At 42.9% G+C, this 19,477-nt stretch overlaps 1 protein-coding gene across 1 annotated transcript in view; it reads right to left on the reverse strand.

Annotated features, from left to right (window-relative positions):
- si:dkey-21e5.1 (potassium channel subfamily T member 1) overlaps positions 1-19,477 on the reverse strand; it is a 30,056-nt gene that overhangs the window by 3,249 nt on the left and 7,330 nt on the right. The window contains exons 4-31 of the mRNA XM_034541485.1: positions 19,235-19,306; positions 19,076-19,124; positions 18,864-18,923; positions 17,453-17,527; positions 17,099-17,182; positions 15,627-15,721; positions 14,663-14,843; positions 13,991-14,155; positions 13,736-13,872; positions 13,165-13,228; positions 12,802-12,910; positions 12,482-12,590; positions 10,867-11,016; positions 10,549-10,784; positions 8,893-9,106; positions 7,809-7,914; positions 7,551-7,723; positions 6,219-6,290; positions 5,015-5,149; positions 4,828-4,939; positions 4,609-4,710; positions 4,421-4,504; positions 4,183-4,311; positions 3,903-3,923; positions 3,420-3,717; positions 1,829-1,891; positions 1,513-1,563; positions 71-82 (exon numbers count right to left, since the gene is read on the reverse strand). Of these exons, the coding sequence (XP_034397376.1) occupies positions 71-82; positions 1,513-1,563; positions 1,829-1,891; positions 3,420-3,717; positions 3,903-3,923; positions 4,183-4,311; positions 4,421-4,504; positions 4,609-4,710; positions 4,828-4,939; positions 5,015-5,149; positions 6,219-6,290; positions 7,551-7,723; positions 7,809-7,914; positions 8,893-9,106; positions 10,549-10,784; positions 10,867-11,016; positions 12,482-12,590; positions 12,802-12,910; positions 13,165-13,228; positions 13,736-13,872; positions 13,991-14,155; positions 14,663-14,843; positions 15,627-15,721; positions 17,099-17,182; positions 17,453-17,527; positions 18,864-18,923; positions 19,076-19,124; positions 19,235-19,306 (3,158 nt within the window). The remainder of the gene's footprint in view (positions 1-70; positions 83-1,512; positions 1,564-1,828; positions 1,892-3,419; positions 3,718-3,902; positions 3,924-4,182; positions 4,312-4,420; positions 4,505-4,608; positions 4,711-4,827; positions 4,940-5,014; positions 5,150-6,218; positions 6,291-7,550; positions 7,724-7,808; positions 7,915-8,892; positions 9,107-10,548; positions 10,785-10,866; positions 11,017-12,481; positions 12,591-12,801; positions 12,911-13,164; positions 13,229-13,735; positions 13,873-13,990; positions 14,156-14,662; positions 14,844-15,626; positions 15,722-17,098; positions 17,183-17,452; positions 17,528-18,863; positions 18,924-19,075; positions 19,125-19,234; positions 19,307-19,477) is intronic.

Consider the following 19,477-nt stretch of genomic DNA (forward strand, 5'->3'; position numbering starts at 1 on the left):
CTCCTACTTGCTTTACGTGATGGACGGAAGGAAGTGAAAGGAGGGCACAAGTGTCTCCATGACAACCCACCTGCTTGTGGCCCTTTATAAAGCCAGGCGGGGTGGGAGAGAGAGAAGGGCTGACCGTTACTGACAGGGCACTGTGTGGAACAAGGGGAGGCCCATGCTGCCTGCTGACGGACACGCCCCCCCATGCGCAGCTCCAGAGCGCAGACGGCATGCAGGCCTCGCAAAACAAATCCAACAAATCGACCCCCCCCCCCACCCCCCCATTATTTTTTATTTTTTTATTGACCTTTTTTTTTTCCTTCTCTCCTGCGCATTCCACACTGGACCAAGGCGGCAGGTTGCCATGCCAACGGACGACACTCAGCCCACCCCCTCTGCCATCACACACACAGACACACACACACACACACACACACACACACACACAGGGCCAAACGCAGAGCGACTGGAACCAAACCGAGTGAAGCAGAACGCATTGGGAGTGTGAGAGTGGAAGAGCGCCACCTGCTGGCTGGCGAGGTACACGACGTCTACGGGGAGTGAAAAGTGGCACGTGACTCATGGGAGTGACGTGGCGGACGGTATCCAATTAGTTGTTCTCCTCTGATCCACACTTTGTTACCGTGGACTATATATTAAAATATGGATTACACCATGGCCACAGAAGACAAAAAGGATGAGCCTCACACACAGTGCGGAAAGTATCGAGTCACTGGTGGTTTTTATTTATGTTATTGTTATGGCTCAAACTGACTTGGATTTCCCACTTTTTCTGTTGTTTTTAGGTTTTTCTTTTATTCCCCGTTTTGCATACATGTTGACCTCTTGACCTCATCAGACCGCGTCACCTGTAAAGTTCAGACTGAAGGCAGAAGCCCCTAAAACTCCCTCGAGTGCACTTTAGAAGTTTAACCACCGGGGGTCACCAAAAACAAGATTCTAACAGATTTTAGGGTCAGGATCGTCATCTATAATTAAAAATGTGAACGTGCTGGGCTACAGGTTAACGACTCTGAATCAGTGCACACATTACTATGGCAACAGCACTCTTTGAGTCTGACTAGCAAAACACACTTCTAAGAAATTAAAGGTAACATGAACTGCGCTTCTCTTTTGGCCCGTGGCCAAGTGGCCATGGTATAAGTGTGGCGACGCACCTCGGGGTGTCAAGAGTTTCTCCAAAACACCCGTCCTTGTTGACATATCTAACGTTTTGAACTTTAACTTCTCCGTCCGACCTTCCATCCACAGACATAATGCGCTCCGCTCCGCTCTTGAAAGCCAAACTCCGAGGCCCCCCCGCGGCCACTCGGGACGTCACCTCACGGGAACACAATGCAGAAAGGACCAGGAGGGGAGAGAGAGAGAGAGAGAGATAGTAGAGCGAGGTAGTGAGAGATTGGCTGTTGAGCTACCACACACGCACACACACACACACACTTCTACAAACGCGCACACACACCCATGCAGTAAAAGTTGCAGTACTGTGAGCCACGAGCTAACCTGACGGCTTGGTCCTCTCTGTATACGGGTGCTCTGAAATGTCCTGCAACTCTAAGCAACGGCATTCACTGTCAACGTCAATATCCTAATTTGTGCATTTATAACTATAAATGTTATGAGCAGCCTAAGAACGATCAGACAAAAGTGAAGTAAAAAAAAGAAACACACACATAAAAAAAAGAGGGATAAATCAATATCTGTGTATAAACTGAGCTCATCTTCAATGGATGCTGGACGACTTCCTTTCTTTCCTCCACGAGACGGAACGGAGCCACTCACACCGTTGCAAATGTTAATAAAGAGCACACAAAATTACCTTGCAAATATCCTAGATTTACTCGATTCATGACATCGCTCGCAGTGAGATTAGAAACATCCTCTACAGGCCAAAAAAAGGAGGGAAGATAGAAGAATCGGGGAGAAAGAGAGAAGAAGAAGAAGAAGAACAGAATAAAGGAGGAGGAGGAGGAGGAGGAAACAAGAAAAAGATCAGGCAGGCAGCGAATGCATTTGCAGTGTCAAAAACAACGTTTCAAAAAAAAATTGAAAAAATGGTGAGAGCGATGCAAAGCAGCCAGGCGGAGCGACCTCGCCCACATTCACGGGGGTCACCAGAGGGTTCCTGAGCTTTTTTCTTTTGGAGGGGGGGGGATTTCTTCCCTGAAACGTACTGAATTGACACGTTAGAGAGAATATTTAGCACGTGCACATCTGGAGCATGAATCTGCTTTTTTTTTTGGGGGGGGGGGGGGGGGGTTCTGAAGCGTGAAGCTGGGAGGAGAGAAGAACTAAAGAAAAAGAAAAGAAAAAGACGTGAGAAGATAAAAGAGTGCAGGGGGGGGGGGGGGGGGGGGGGGCTCCTGCGTCTCCATGCGGGACTGTGTTCACATCCACATGTCGATGGATGAAATGAAGTGTTCAGAGAGTTAATGATGATGAGGAGGATGATGATGATGATGATGATGATGATGATGTGCGATATTAACGACGTGTACTCCCAAGACCAACACAGCGTCTTATACGAGGCAGTGAGATGACATTCAATGACTGGAGCACAGATTGGAGTTTTATTATTATTAATTTTTTTAAACACGGCTCACGGCTGAAATAACTGACTTGGTTGAGAGTGGGTGGAGCAAAAGAATCTCCTGAACTTTAATATATATATATATATATATATATATATATATATATATATATATATATATATATATATAGTTGAATTAATAGTCATAATAACGCAGCTTTTCATCGCTTTTTCATACTTCACTACCATACGACTCTCTTTATCAAACTATTTCATCACTTTTATTTACATACTGTACTATATATTTTATGAGATAGTAGTCTTATTATGAAATACTACATTAATCCCTTTTTGATTCTTTGTGACATTTCATGACTATATACATGTTTTAATAAAGCTTTAATGGCATACTATACTATGACCTTTTAAAAAAATAAAAAATCTTAGGAGGTAGTCTCTATTTTGTGTATATAATTAACTAATCTGACTTTTTTTTAAATTACATTTTACATGGCATACTACACTATGACGTATTAACGATATAAACTGTATAAACTGAAACATTTTAAAATCAAATTGTTCAAACCTTAAAACCTGAGATTTTTAGGCCCCACCCACTGAGGTTCAACACAACCAATGTCATTACGTCTGCCTCCTGCTGCTGTGGCCTTTAAGACATGTTTAAAACTACCGAGACTCCAATCTGCAAAACAAAACAAAAAAAAGAAGACATCACCGTTTGCATCATTAAACATTTCCATGCGCATTATGACTGAAATAACTCATCAGAAACACCTATACAGTTCTTATTCTCGCTATACAAGTCGCACTGCGTTGGGTTAACTTGTGATCTCCCGGCGCCACCGGCCGGTGCACTCACCGTATCCCACGGTGGGCAGGCCCAGGTGCTTCATGCGGTTCTTCACCAGCTCGGACAGCTCCTGGCGCTCGGAGCGCCGGTACAGGTTGAGTCTCTGCTGCGAGATGCGCTCCGCCCGGCTGGACGGCTTGGTGGTCTTCCTGCTGAGCCGCCGCGCCCACTGCATGCTCTTCTTCCTCAGCAGCGGGTGCTCCGATTGGTCGCTGGCGGTGGAGTTCCTGTGGGCCGTCTTCTCCTTCCAGGACTCCCCTCGCTCACGGTGCTCCTCGCCCTGCTGCTTGTTTATGGACACCTGAGACTGGAAGGGGGGGGGGGGGGGGGGGGGGGGGGGTTTGTGTTGGCGCCGCTGTTATTTACGTTTATGTTCTAAAGGAATAACCTGCGCGTGTCACAATAAAAGCAAACGTTCATATTTAATGCCTTTGTAAGTGCACACTCTCCTCTAATATCCAAATTCTAAGAAGGAGCACGTTGGGAGCTTACCTGTGCATAACTGTCCTTGCACTGAAACAAGAGACGGACAAACAGACATCCAAACAAAAATAAATGCAATGAAAGATGGAGGCATTTACTATTAAAATTATTAAAAAACATTTCTTGTTTCATAAAAGAAAGAAAAAAATTGAGAAAAATGAGAGGTAAGGCGAGGAGGAGTGAAATAAAAAGTAGAAAAATCAACCAATCATAATGCGGGAATGAATAATGGAAGGGAGCGAAGGCCAGAGGCCCGAAGCCGTGAAGCACCCGGTCCCACTGAACTCGCCTCTGAGGTGGAGAACATGTGCGACTCGGTGCGGTAGATCCCGATGGGGATCTCGGCGCTGGAGGAACAAAGCTTCTGGAACAGTCGGCCGTAAGTCCGGATCCACAGATCCTCCTCTGTGATCTTCATCTGAGGGCGGAGAATAAGAAAAGAAAAAAAAAAAAGTAGATTCCAGCACCAAATTCATCACAAAAAAAACGTACGAACGCACAGTCGGCGCCAACTCTCTCCGACTCACGGCACACAGGTACCCGGAGCCGGGCGTGGTGTCCAGACCCAGGAGCAGCCTGGCGATAGCGATCATGTAGTCCTTAACGAACGACTGTGGGAGCAGAGAGAAGGACGGCGGTGAGCTCCTCTTCACGTATTGTATGTATGTATATATATATATATATATGTATATACATATTCTATTCGTTAGCCCACCTGGTAGAGCAGCGTATCCAACATGCTGATACTGAACACCCGGCCGGCAGCAAACGGCAGCCGGAACATGAAGGCCAGGTTGGAGCCCTTATCGCGCTCTACCTGAAGACGGAAACCAGACTGAACTATTGCTCTTCAAAAAAAAAAAAAAAAAAAAAGACATTTTGGTGAAAGTCTTCACGAATTCCTTCAGACGGAAGAAGAGAAGGCATCTCTCACCTTCTCCAGTTTGGAGAGAGCGAGTGAGTAGCAGTCCTTGGCTCTGAACTGCATGAACCTCATGTTGGACGGGTGCGTGAGCTCCGTGATGATGCTGAGGCTGGGGAACAACCTGAGAGAGGGGGGGGGGCGCCGTGAGGCCGTGATGGATGCTTTTCATGAATAAAAGAGGACTTTGAGAGGTTACCTGAACATGGTCTGGACGTTCACGATGGTCTTGGCGTCGGCCATGTAGTCCTCCTCGGCGCTCATGGTGCTCTCCTTGTCCACGACCACCAGGTTGTCGGCGTAAATGATGCCACACTGAAGCAGGTTGTCCAAGCTGTGAACAGTGTCCACGCGTCAGGTAATTATTATTATTATAACAATGGTATGTAACCTCTATCTGACGTGTTCAATGTGTTCCTATTCATCCATGTGGATTTAACTTTATTATGACCTATGACCCTTTTAATCAAATTTAAAGACATACTAGAATATGACTGATCACATTGGCAGCATACTGTACTATTTACTTTTTGTTGATGAAATACTAAACGTCAATGTTTTCATGGCATCCTATACGATGACATTAAAGCACATGTTTTATGGCATACTACCTTTTCTTTTTAACATTTTGTTGGACACAATCTAACAAAAATGGCATTTTAATGTTCTTTACAGAATTTCTCATCACATACTTTACTTAGACTTTTAAAATATTTTTTTTAATGGCTATGATATTTTAGTGGCAAAAAAACAAACATATTAATCTAAATTTAAATTATGTACTTTATTATTACTATTCATAAAAAAACATTTTACGACATTCTACATCATGTTTTTTTTTTTATTCCGGACATACTAAACTATTACTTTTTAAGAACATCTAATGACATAATTCTACTGTAGAGGACCGTCTTAGTATTACAGAGACAACAATGTGAGGCGTGAGGACCATATATTAATAATAATAATAATACTTCAAATTTAAATACCGCTTTTTTAGACACTCAAAGACGCTTATGTTACACATGATCTGCTAAGATACGAGTAAAATTAAGAACACTTGATCATAATGCTGTTTAATATGATTTCCAATGACATTTTATCACAATAACAATATATCCTAAATCATGAAATCACTTAACTACCAAATGGCACTAGTTCTGTAAGTGTAGGGGGAATGGCACATTAACAGACCATAATCGATGTTTCCATTACTGAAATCTTATTTATTTAACTAAGCTTCCTAAGAGTCGAAGGTCCAGCCCGGTTTATTAAATCACTCGGTAACAATGTGAATAAGAATATGATTTATTCACGAGGCATAATGTAAGTCTGCTGCCATTCAAATGGAAATAAAACATTAAATCAATCAATCAAGGTTTATAGGTAATCAAAACACATACTTATCAATTGTGCCAGCCATGAAGTAAACCATTGGAAAGCAGCAAATGGCCTCTAGGAAGTGGTTGTCTGGCCTGCGGGAAGCAGGAAGCAGGAAGCAGGAAGCAAGAAACAGGAAGCAGGAAACAGGTGAACGAGCCTCCCAGACTAATTATCTCTGGAAACCAGCGCTGACACATCGTGACTTGTTGATCAGTAGAGCATTTCAACTGGATTCATTTCGAAAGGCAAAAACAGAAAAAAGTTCAACGAGAGGATTTAACTGGTTGCTATGGAAACCCCCCCCCCCCCCACCCCCCCGAGGTCGTTACACAGGCTTTTCGGGCTCTCTGCCTGCTTAGTTTATTAGTTTCAGCGACCGTAGAGGTTTGGCCGAAGTTAATGAAAACTTTAAAAAAAAGTGAGCTGGAGTGCACAAGCACACACACACACACACAAGCGCACACACACACACACACACACACACACACACACACACACACACACACACACACAGGACTGAATAATGCAAAAGCCGTTTATTTCTTCCTCTTGAACCAACGTTAACCTGCAGCTCCAATCGTGCTCTCCTGACTGCATTATGGTCGCTTCACCTATAGATCCATTTCACCTATAGATCCATTCTACCTATATATCCATTCCACCTATTGATCCATTTCACCTATAGATCCCCATTTCACCTATAGATCCATTTCACCTATAGATCCATTTCACCTATAGATCCATTTCACCTATAGATCCATTTCACCTATAGATCCATTTCACCTATAGATCCATTTCACCTATAGATCCATTTCACCTATAGATCCATTCTACCTATATATCCATTCCACCTATTGATCCATTTCACCTATAGATCCATTTCACCTATAGATCCATTCTACCTATATATCCATTCCACCTATTGATCCATTTCACCTATAGATCCATTTCACCTATAGATCCATTTCACCTATAGATCCATTTCACCTATAGATCCATTTCACCTATAGATCCATTTCCTCGCATTTTTTTTTGAACCTCGATTCAGTTTTTTGCATTAATAATGTAAAACTATTATTTTTGCTACATCTTGAGGCGAAGTTAACCCGGTGTTCATCAGGACTCCACAGCATTTAAATAAAGAAATAATAGAGTAATACCGCTAACCCTTTATCAACATGAATGTACAGTTGCATCAGTCTACCGTCCATCTCATCTTCATAGTGTGCATCATTGTAGGTGTGGCTGGTTTGTGAGGCCTCAATATTAAACGCATTACACTTGAAGTTATCAGCGGTTTTTACATCCCTGTGGGAGAGAGAACAAACAAAGAGCCCAGTCAGACGTCTTACTGGTAGTCCAGCAGCAGCACGATGGGGTTGAGCTCCTTCCTGGGCCGATAGTAAGCGCGCAGAGGGACAATGAAGTTGTAGAGGCCGTTCCCCGCCGTCTCCGCGGACACTATGATCAGCTTGTTCTTGAAGCCGTACGCTTTGGCGTCCTCGAAGCTGCTGTGTGTGCAGCCCTGAACACAGACAACGGGGAAGTCCGTCAGGTGTTGGATGCACCGTGCTTGTAAAAAGCTGTTTTTGTGTGTGTGTTGCGTTCACCTTGTCGAGGCGAAGGCAGCAGAACGGAGCTTTCTGCGGCAAGAGGTGGCACAGAGTCGGAGAGCTGCCGATGTACGGCGAGTTGGGAGGGTAGCCCTTCACGAAACTGATGGAAGGAGAGAGACAAGAAGTTACCAAACGTTGACAACATTGGAATAACGAGGGGGGGGGGGGTTAGGGGAGAATTACCGCCTGGTGTAGCTCCGCCCACTTGAGTTATCGCCAGAAATGTGGTTTATGAGGTCACGGTGACCTTGACGTTTGGGTTAGGGTATCCCCCCCCCCCCCCCAGGACCCAAAGACATAACCCCTGCGTCCCGGCTGTCGCCTTCACTGACATCTTGTATAAGAACCAGTAACGCTCTCCATCCTCGAATGGAGACTTTCCTTCCTCCCTTACTCTCCGAAGGAACTGCTCAACACAATCCCACACAAAAATAGTGAAATCTAAAATGTGCATATACAAGCGTTTGAAATAATGATGGTATCCCCGAATCCCTCATTACTTTTTATCTATTTATTCCTTTAAATCGTTTTTTTCATACGCCTGAAGGACTCATTCCGGCCCAATGCTCCACCGATTAAAACCTTCTTTTTTTTTGTTGCAGTCTAGTTTAGTTTTAAAATGCGTCTAATCGTGTTTGCAACCATTGTGTCGACGTGGTTCCGCGAGTCCTGAAATTGTGAAAGGCCGGTTGCAAATAACACAACAATCAGTTTCACGGTGCCCTCTAGTTTACCAATAAAAGAGAGATTCCGTTTATGGATGCGTATGCTCGACCACCACATGGTGGCGCTGTGGGACCTCGAGCGGCTCAGTACCTGTTTTCCTGCAGACAGTCCAGGCCTCCATCTCCCCAACATCCCTTAAAGAAGAGAAACCACTCGAGTGGCGAGAGGCGCAGTAACCGGGGTGTCAGAGCTTAGAAGGACCACGTTAAATCCAACTTTACAAGACTCAAAAAGACTTGTATGGAGGCACAGACTGCGAGGCACAGAGGCCTCCAAGCCGTCCTAAAGTCGTCTCCATGTAATGAAACCGCCTACAGGGAAGGAAAAGGGAGGTCAATAAACGTCTACTCACTCTGACCCGACGGAACCCTCCTCGTCCGATTGGTTGGTCTCGTCCTCCGATTGGTCGCTGAGGAGGTCGCAGGGCAGAATGGCGGAGGAGTCGGCGATCTCGAGGACGGGCGCGATGCTCGGCCGGCGGCTTCCGGAGCCGTTCTCCGTCGGCAGGGTCAGCTTGCCGCTCTCCTCGGGGATGTCGGGGTTCTGGAGGTCGATGGCCACGGTGCCTGAAAAAAAAAAAACGACGCGAGGTTATATATCGCACGAGCAGAAAAAAAACCTCTGCGGCCATTTAGAAATTGCGTGTGCGGCACTTTCACTGGAATTGTGAAGAAAACGATGTATGCTTCCGCATAAATGTCTTGGTGAATCCATAACCATGTCATCTCAGAATATTGTGCTTTTTCACACTGTTTATGTATTAGTATTACAATCCATGTTTAGCTTGTTCAGCATCAATAGCACCTTATTTAGCCCAGCTAGGTTTGACCTCGAGGAGAAATTGTATCTGAATCATGTAATTGTACTCAAGTTACCACAAAAGACATACAAACAGTATTGCCATTGTATGTGTCATATATATATATATATATATATATATCATATCTATATATATGAATATATATATATCATATCTATATATATGAATATATATATATATATATATATATATATATATGAATATATATACACATGTCATATATATCATATAAATATATATATATGATGTATTTTAGAGATATATATATATATTGATATATATAAATATATATATCTCTAAAATACATCATATATATATATATATATATAGATATCATATATATATGAATATATTACAAGTCATATATCATTTAAAAATATATATGATGTATTTTAGAGATATAAATATTTGTATATATATATATATATATATATGATGTATTTTAGAGATATATATAGTTATATATATATATATATTTCATATATATCATATAAATATATATATATGATGTATTTTAGAGATATATATATTTATATATATGATGTATTTTAGAGATATATATTTGTATATATATATATATACAGTATATATGATGTATTTTAGAGATATATATATATATATATACAGAAAATACATCATACTGGCTTTATGATAGATGCACAATGCATATATCAGATATATCAAATACATGAATCACTGTATGTACAATATATATATAATCTTTTATGAATTCAAGTGCTATTATTATAGCACTTAAATTAAGCAAATATCCCCGTATCTTGCACAATGTATATCATACTATCCAGTCGTAAAGTTTGCACTCCTTAAATTGGAAGGACTACTAAATATGTGTGGAAAAAGTGATGCATCATGCACAAACTTACCATATGCAGTGGCCTGATCAACTTTCACAGGTCAAAGAAAAAGCACAACACAATAATGTCAGCCAAGAAAAAGTAAAAAGGCATGTCAGAAAAAAAGTCATGCATAACAGTCAGCGGAAAAACATACAGCATCACCAAGGCAGCCGCCACTCAAAGTGTGAGTGAGTAAGCATCAGCAACAAAGCATCCAACCTAGAAACTGTCTGACAACTGAATACACAGCATATTCTAACACCCCCTTTTCTTTTCTCCTTATTTTACCAACTTCCCAAACATTAACCCCCTCAGCTAAAGAGTCTCTCACCCATGCTGGCGATGATGCTGTGCACCGGCAGCCTGGGGGGGGCGTCGTAGAGCCCGCTGACGGACAGGCCCTTGTTGTGCTTCTCCTCCTCTTTGAAGATGAAGGCCGAGTTCTCCTCCTTGGTGATGTTGATGTAGTAGCAGGTGTCTGCGGCGGCCATGATGTGGCGCGGGCCCGGGTTCAGAAGGATGCTCTTGTTGTCCTCCCTCTTCACTCCGATCAAACACACGCCGTACCTGGGAGGGCGGGCATTAGAAATGACTCTTAACTAGATCACACATCAGTGTAGTGTGTTGAGGTAGTGGACGTGTTACTAACTTCTTGTGGGCGTGGAAGGATGCGTAGGTGAAGCTCTTTCCATCGTACTCCCCGAAAAACTTGCTGTCGCACAGGCGGATGTGGTAGACCTCGTTTCCAGAGCAGCGTCCATAAATCCTCTGCCACTGCTCTGGGGACAACTGCCCCTCCCTGAAAGAGGATCAGGATCATCATCATCATCATCATCATCATCATCATCATACGACTTAAACTCAGACTTCTGCAATGGACTGGTAACATACAGTAGCCTTTTTTTTTAAGGACATAAATATATATGTTTTGCCTGAATTAAATGTCAGAATATAAAATAATGACTCAAAAGTTATTTCAATTCATAAAAGTGGGCACCTTAAAATCATTTGGGACTTTATTTGCTCATATTTCTCCATAGGCTATCCATAGGCATCTCCATGATATACTCTCCCAGCTTTTCTGAATTATAGTCAACGCCATGAAGAAAGAGAGAAAAAGGGCTATGAGGTCATTTTTTATTTAGGCCATTAATGTCTTTCCTGACTTGTAATCAATGCGATAACATTTAAATTAATGCCTGCCAGAAGGAAGTCTATTCTCAGTGCCGTCACCTTCACGGCCTTAAAGTCAGTGCACGGACCTCGTAATGGAAATTAAAATGGATGAGGACAGCAGTGAAGAAATAGTGGTCACTTTATGATAAACATAGCCAGATGCCGAGCAGGACCCAGGGTAATGTTTACTGACTCGACAGTCGTGACCGTACAGTCGTCAGCTCTCCAGAGACAGAAAGCACGTACATAAACTATATAACTGTAAAAAAAAATTTTTTAAAAACTGCTGCAGGAGTCTTACTCACCTTTCTCTAATACTAATCCTTCAACATGAATAATGACACAAAGGGATATTAAAAATTAACGGAGCGAGATGAAAAGTTGACTTGGTGAAAAGCTCCAAGAGAAGGAAGGTGTCGAGCTCTCTTGTAAAAACACATGGAGCCAAACAAAGTTAACTACGGTCACGGACAGTTTCATATTCAAAAGGATGCCGGGAACTCAAATTACAGTTTTTAACGAACTAAAGCTAAAAGAAGAGTTCATGGGAGATAAGCTACCTTTGCTTGCTGGGTTGAACATATTGATACTAGTCTCACGTCCATCCGGTACACGAGACGCTGTAGCCAGAAGACAGTTAGCTTAGCTTAGCATAAGCTAACAGTATTGAACAGTAATCTTGTTTGTTTAATCTGCCCAAAAACCTTTTGGGAGCCACATTTTGTTAAATTCGGACTGAGCTAATTCTTTCCACCCGGTTTCCGGCCATTATGCTAAGCTAAGATAAGCCAAGCTTCCCATCTAATTGACAGAAATGAGAGTTGTTATCGATGTACGCAGAGAACTCGAGGCGAGAATGCGAACAAGTGCATTTCCTCGGGGATCTAAATTAGATTACTTTGACTGTAAGAGCACTTTCTCAAATGAGCTAACTTTTAAAATTACCTCAAGTGCAAAGCATGTACAGCATATTACTTTGAGAAAGTTGCAGGACCATAAAAAGGAAACACGGTGAGCGGACAGCAGTGTAAATCCACAAAACGCTAATGTTAATAGCCATTATTGTAAAAATAGTGGCGTGTACTCACTGTCCTCTGGAGGTGTGAACCAGCAGAGTGACTAAGGTGGACGTGGCGGGACACACGCAGTTCAGCGCCAACATGGCGTACTTGAACTCCTCTTCACAGACCACGTGATCTGATTCAAACGGATTAAATGCATATAAAATGTTAGACAAGAAATAATTTTTTCTAAACCCGTTTAACTTTGAATTATGTTGCCCCAAACTTTAAAACGTCATCTAAACATCAGGTTAGTTTTTTACTCTTTTAAAATGTCTGTCTAAAATGATTTTTAAATAATCAAGGAACCAATAAGTACGCAGTTTTTTTTTTTTAACGACACTTACCTGCAAACTTAACATGGAATTTATTTTCTGGTTTGAGAATTTGGACGTAGAGAGGGCAATTCGGAGCGAAATCTTTTGCAGCCCAGGCCCTCAAAATAGTCTGATGATCCTGTGGGACAAGAAAAGGCTCCATTAAACTCACACAGTAATGTAAACGCAATACAAAATGTTACGGAGCATAAAGTTTCACTCAGTGACTCAGCGTGCTCCCAAAACTCGACGGCGGAGCCACAGAATCCCAGCGTCGTCTGAATATATTAAAAAAAACGCTCTCGGCTAAATTAATAAAAAGGGAGGGGGGAACCGCTCCCTTTTAAAATCACTGTTATTAGAGATGGTTTTGTCCTGGACTTCAAGACTCACGGCAGCAGTGCGGTCGACCTCGTTCCTGCTGCTGAGGATGAAGCAGGCCTCGGCGTCGTCCATCCTGAGCGCAGATAGAGAGAAGAGACAAGAAGGAAACACGCCGGCGATGACTGCGAGGAGGGCAAACGTAAAAAAATAAATAAAAAATGTATTTACGGAGAGATCGATGCTCGGTAGAAAAGCCGTCTAGTGGGAAAACGAGAGCGGCCAAGTGACACACACGACGGGGGGGAGGCGGTCGTTCATTTGTGACGGTGTGAAATGTTTAAAATCGTTCTATGGAGGTTTACGTGTCTGGGTGTTTTTCTTTTTAAAAATCTATAAAACAGAAGTGCCCACTCATTTAGAGATTCTTATCCAGAATTTATTATGAATAAAACATGTATTTTTGTTTCCGAGACTTCGAGGAAAACCTTTTTTTTTTTTTTAAAAGGACATGATCTGTAGGTTCAATGACTGAGTTTATCAGGCATTAAAACCTGGGCCTGGTAATCACATTGAGTTACCATTGTATTCGCAGCAGCTGCGGTTGAATAAAAGAAAGAAAGCGTGCCACACTTGAACTCACTTGGCCCTCATCAAGTCCTGGTCTTTGAGGGCGGATCCCTGAAGGTAGATGACCCTCTGGGACCACAGGGGGATTTGGAGGATACGGCGGACCTGAATGTCTATCTCCGTTGGACACAGGATCACGACGTAGTAGTCCTGCAAAACAAAGCATACGAATACTTTTTTTTGTTTTTGCTTTTAAATGTCACAAGAAGAAAGTTTTTCCGCGTATTGGTATCGACACTGACCGCAAACAACCGTATTGTTTGGGTACCTGCAGTCGCGGATGAGCGTAGAACTCGTTGAGGAAATCCATCAGCAGGTCGATCTTCAGCGAGCTGACGCACAACACCACGTGTTTCTCCGTCTGCGCCCGATGGCGGCTGTAGTTCCCTCCCAGCTTCTGGCTCTCCATCCACAGGTAGGCGAGCTCTTCAAACTGACAAACGCAACACGAATTCAATTCATAATTAATGCCAGATTTATTAGCCGTCCGGACGGTTAAAGCACTGAAGTGAACACAGCTGACGCAGTATAGTTTTTGCCAGGCAGCGCGAGCTCATTTCTATTTCTTCCCCCGGCACGTCTGGGGGGGACACTCAAACAAGCGCTTGTGAACTTTAACAATAAATAGCACGGCGAACAAAATGGTCGAGTCATCATGCAGCAAGCGTGACCCCGATAGGACCCCGCCGGCCCTGAACTCTTGAGTCTTCTGCAGCCAAAAGAACGTCAGAAGAGAAAAAAAGCACTTCATTACATTTGTTCCTGCTGTGGCTTGCGATACCTGTAAGAAAATGTCATTTAATATTTGATGGTCATCACCTAGATGCAGAACACGACAAGAATTGCTGATGATGAGGAGATGGCACCTAGTACAAGGTGTTTTTTTTTTTTTTACTGACGTGTGGAACCCTTCCAGGTGAGTCCACCCTGCAGCCATTACCTGCAGTGGGAGCACCACCAGCGCAACGCAGATGAGAATGACCACCAGCAGCTGGGAGGGCCAGATCTGCGGCGTGACGTCGCCGTAGCCCACGGTGGAGAAGGTGACGATGCAGAAATAGAAGGAGTCAAACAGGGTCAGGTGCTTCCCGGCTCTCTCTAGATGCTGGATCCCACAGGCTCTGCAGAAAGATGGGGAATTATAGTGCACGATGCCACGTCAGACATGTCTCCTACGGTGGTAGTGGTTATTAGAATATGGAAGGCGTTTCAGCCCCGGTGGACTGGATATCAAACTCTATTTAGATCAAAGGGCAGTAGAGTAAATACACCTCGGGCTCCCTTAGAATTCACTGTTTATATATTCCTGCAGCTGGCCGTGATGTTTCTACAGTAGCCCAGAAAGGACAAACCAAACATTGGCTCTAGGGACATTCGCGAAGGTATGCGAGAGAAACGTTTCTATTTTTAAGAATTAAAAAAGGTAACCCGGGGGGAGTAATTGATATACAAATGATAATTTTATGGCTGAAGTATTCCCTAAAGATATAAGACGTGACAGCTTTGCTAAAAACACACCGAAATCAATAACACTGCTGTGTTCTCTTCTGCCGTTCATCACTATTCTTGGTCACAAAATAGTTAAAACTCCAAGATAACAAATGCCATGATCTTTATTTTTGCATTAACAATAGTTATATAATTACTAATTGCTTTTGCCAGTTAACGTGGCTAATTGGCCGTATACATTTCATAGCCAGCTCCGACGGTTCGAGTGTCTGCTTACGAGAACCACATGTTCAATATTACAACACGTGTAGCTTCTTGCAAACGATCTTCCTCACGCACGCTATTGCAGCCGAGCTAGAAATAAGGTTCTCCGGAACCGCGCGGTTCCACAGTTAAGAGAGACCGTAAACCAGGAAAACACACGTCTGATTAACAGAGAACAGAGGTTCACTCACCCAGTGAAAACCAGACACATTAAGGTGCAGATGAGGATGAACACCTGGTTGAACATGGCCGAGTGGGTCCTCTGGATGGCACGATGGAAGTCATTCTGGACAAAGAGATTACTAAGACCGTTATTATCATATCCGTACCAATGACCGCTAAGTGAAATGCATTGGAAAACAAAAACATGTATAAGTCCGTTTTTCTGTCTTTATATTGATTAACTTTGCCTCATAAATAATCCGCCATACGTGCATTACACGCTGTCCTACGTTGCAGCTCGCGACACATTTCCAGTCGCCCCTCGTTAGCGTGCTCCCCCTCCCTCGCCTCTCCCAACTGTCCCTGTTTAGTCTCCGGCTTGGCCTCGGGATTCTACCATCTGCCCCAACTAGCGCCTTGGCGTGAGGCTCCTACTCTGCCACGGTCTCATCTGAATCACAGCACTGCGCCAGTTGGACATCATCGGATTGCTTTCACTTCCAAGTACCAGCACCTACCGTATCCTGGACAATGTTGATACGTCAACAGCAGAATTATGTGCATTTTATTTTCACCTTTTAGATGGTTTTATGCTGCATTGCAGTGTTTTGTTTTGCGCTCTGGACCCCCCCCAACGCACTATATTTATCATTTTCTTGTTTCACATAGGCGTACAGCATATTAAGTATGTGCACGCCTTTGCAGTTGCATCATTAATCCCGAGCAACTGGTGGCATAATGAAAGTCAACTGAATAAGTAGGTGCAAATACACACCGTAAGACAAAATGCTGTAATATGGATGCGAGTCTGATCAATTTTAAACTAAAAGTGGCATTTAAGATAAAATAATCCTTTATTAGTCCCGCAGTGGGCGAAATGTACAGGATTACAGCAGCAAAAGGGGTAAAGTGCACACAAGACATACACAGTATATAAAACGGTAAACAATTTACGCTAACTGAACAATATATACAATAATATATACACAGGCAGAATAAATATGGCTATTTCCACAGTGTAGTGATATTAATATTGCACAGGTTGGAGTGAATAAAGTCTTTTTTGATTTTTGTGAATCAATTGTGAAAACTTGCCCGAGCACCTCGTATCTTTTCTCCAAACACGTGTCGGCTCAGTTACTCTGGTTTATCGGCTGGTGTTAGCTTTGAAATGAGCCAGCGACCTAATTTATCAAAGCAGTCGTGAACAGCAACCAATGTTACGCAAACTCGTGGCTGATAACACCTCAACAGATACATCGGCTGGTGCAGAGGGTCTCAATTGAGTTCTCCTCGGACTGCTACTCTTGTATAAACCCCAGTCATCCCTTATTGCCAGCATTATGAGCAGAGGGCCTCCAACATGTCTGCGACAGGACGGATAGTCGTCACCTCAGAGCCCTCAGTGGGTAAAAGACAAAAACACACAATCGCGAGTTCTGTGTGCTCGTGTTTGTTTTTTTGTTTTTTTTGATGCGAGACTTCGATTGAAAGTACTCACGATCATGTTCTCCAGGGCACCTTTGGCGAGCCAGCAGTTGAGAAACACCGGGACGAAGATGTTTCTCAGCGGAGACCAGAAGATCTTCGGGAGGAGAGGAAGGAAAAGACGGGGGGGGGGGAGAGAGAAAGGGTGGAAAAAAACATCGGTGAAAAACATTTACCCGGAGACGCGAAAGGAAAATCGTTATTCTAGATACGGGGAAGAGAATAACTTGAATATGCCCTCGGATGAAGTGCACATTAATTGGGCTTTTAATCTTTTATTATCATATTGCTCAGAGCCAAAATGACCTTGAGTGTCATTACATTCGTTATTGATACATATCGACTGCTCGGTAAATTAAATACTCACTGTAATTATGAACGGCACTGAATTGATCATCTCCAATATGAAGGATATCTGGAAGATCTGCTCCCAAATGTTCCCCTGCAAAGCAAATCGATGGAAAATGGGAAATTATTCAATAAACCAGCGACGCCGCAGATTGTTTTAGAGAGAAGATTAATTCCAGTGATAATGACCACCAACAAAGACATTAAAGCAAATATGCTTAATTCTCTGGTATAAATCATTTTAGTATTGATCCGAGTTGATCAGAGCTGGAACGGAGAAGTTGGTAATTAATGCCATGTCGGGGAAACAACACTCAATGACCTGGTTTTGTTGTTAAGGCATTCGATGGTTGTGGAGCACGTTGATGATGCTTTTCTACTGTGCAGCGTGTGTGTATACACAGAAATATTATTACCATAACCTTTGTAATTCAATCTCTCTTCATCACGAACGCTTTCTTCCAAATCGTATTCCTTTTTTGAAGAGTTGACTTTGTGAACTACTGTATGTGTTATGTAAATGAAGCTTATTAGTGACCTTAAACTTTTACATGCTGAATTATGTATTCAACAAGGCCTCGAATGAAGGAAAGCTATTTACAAACGACAGAAAAAGAAAAAAAAGTATTTAAAGTCCGAACATGTTTTGTGAACACTGGTACGATGTAGGCTAGATAATAAAGCATATTGCACAATCAATCAAACATTAAGCCTGTACTAATCCCATATTGACTGCAGCAGAGTTTACGAGGTGCAGGTGGCCTCTGGCTGGGATGCTTTTTTTAAAAAGCTTAGTGAAGAAAATAAAAGTGAGGGACACCAAAACATTTCATCAGTAGATGGAAAAGAAAAAAAAGGGGGATTTTCTCCTTCTTAAATATCTTTAGAAAGAGTCCCTAAACAGACATCTGAGAGAAAAAAAAGAGACATGGCAAGACGAAAGAAACTGTGAATAATAAAAACCCAGACTAAACTCAGCGGATCACCACGGGATAAAAAGGCTGAAACAACATGTCCGAGAGGCACCGACAGTCTCAGAGCAGCAACGCTAAAGATAACATGTTCAAACCCCTTTAACAAACTGTACGTCTCCCTCTGCTTTAGCAGTGGAGGAATCTCACACAAAGACTGACCCTTTGTATTCGTCTATATTTGCGGGAGCGGGGAGGTATTTCCATAGCGCGCGTATCTTCACTCACAGTTACCACTTTTAAATGCGTACGGAAACCAGTCGAGAGGCACAAAGTGCACCTTTAGAGGACTCGCATAGATGAAACAAAAACAGCACTCGCAGCCCCGTGAACTGGTTTATGTAACTCGTAGCCGTGCGTGATGCCTGGGTCTAAAATGAGTGGCTAAAGTGTCTCCGATTGGCCCCGGGGCACTCGGACTGGACACTGAACGCTAACGTCGGTGCAGCTGCTCCTCACCTTGTAGCTGAGATATGTGATCAGCACGGTCTCCAAGAAGCTGATTAAGGCCACCGTCACCTGGAGCAGAGGGGAGAGGGACACCAGTGAACCCAGCAACTGACAACGGTATCTTATGAACGGCTGCTAATGGGTCTGGGTTTGCTTCAACATGTAGATCAAGCCGTGGGGTTTGATTGATGTGTGTTTTATTTGAACGTTATTAGTTTTACCTGTATCGCCCACACGGGTTCCCGTCTGCTAACGCAGAAAATCAACGACCTGTCAAAAAAAAAAACATATACATTTATTTATTTTTTGCCACGTAGTTGCAACGTCAACAATGACCGCGCCTCAGTTTATAATTAAATGCCATTAAGACGGAAACATACCAGTCAATTTCTGCCGAGTCTGCTGTGTTGTTGTGGTAGTTGTTGTTGTTGTTGTTGCGCCGATATATTGCGCTGTGGAGAAAAAACGTCAACAGAGCAAATACAAAAAGAGCACGTGTGTGTGTGTGTAAACATACCCACTGGGAAACATTTTGTTTAGTTGGTATGTTGCCATAAAGAAACAAACCCACATGTCTCTAAAAGCTGCTGGCAGTGAGAACAATACAAACAATCCACTACTTC

This window comes from Cyclopterus lumpus, chromosome 9, assembly GCF_009769545.1.
Source record: "Cyclopterus lumpus isolate fCycLum1 chromosome 9, fCycLum1.pri, whole genome shotgun sequence".
NCBI lineage: Eukaryota > Metazoa > Chordata > Actinopteri > Perciformes > Cyclopteridae > Cyclopterus > Cyclopterus lumpus.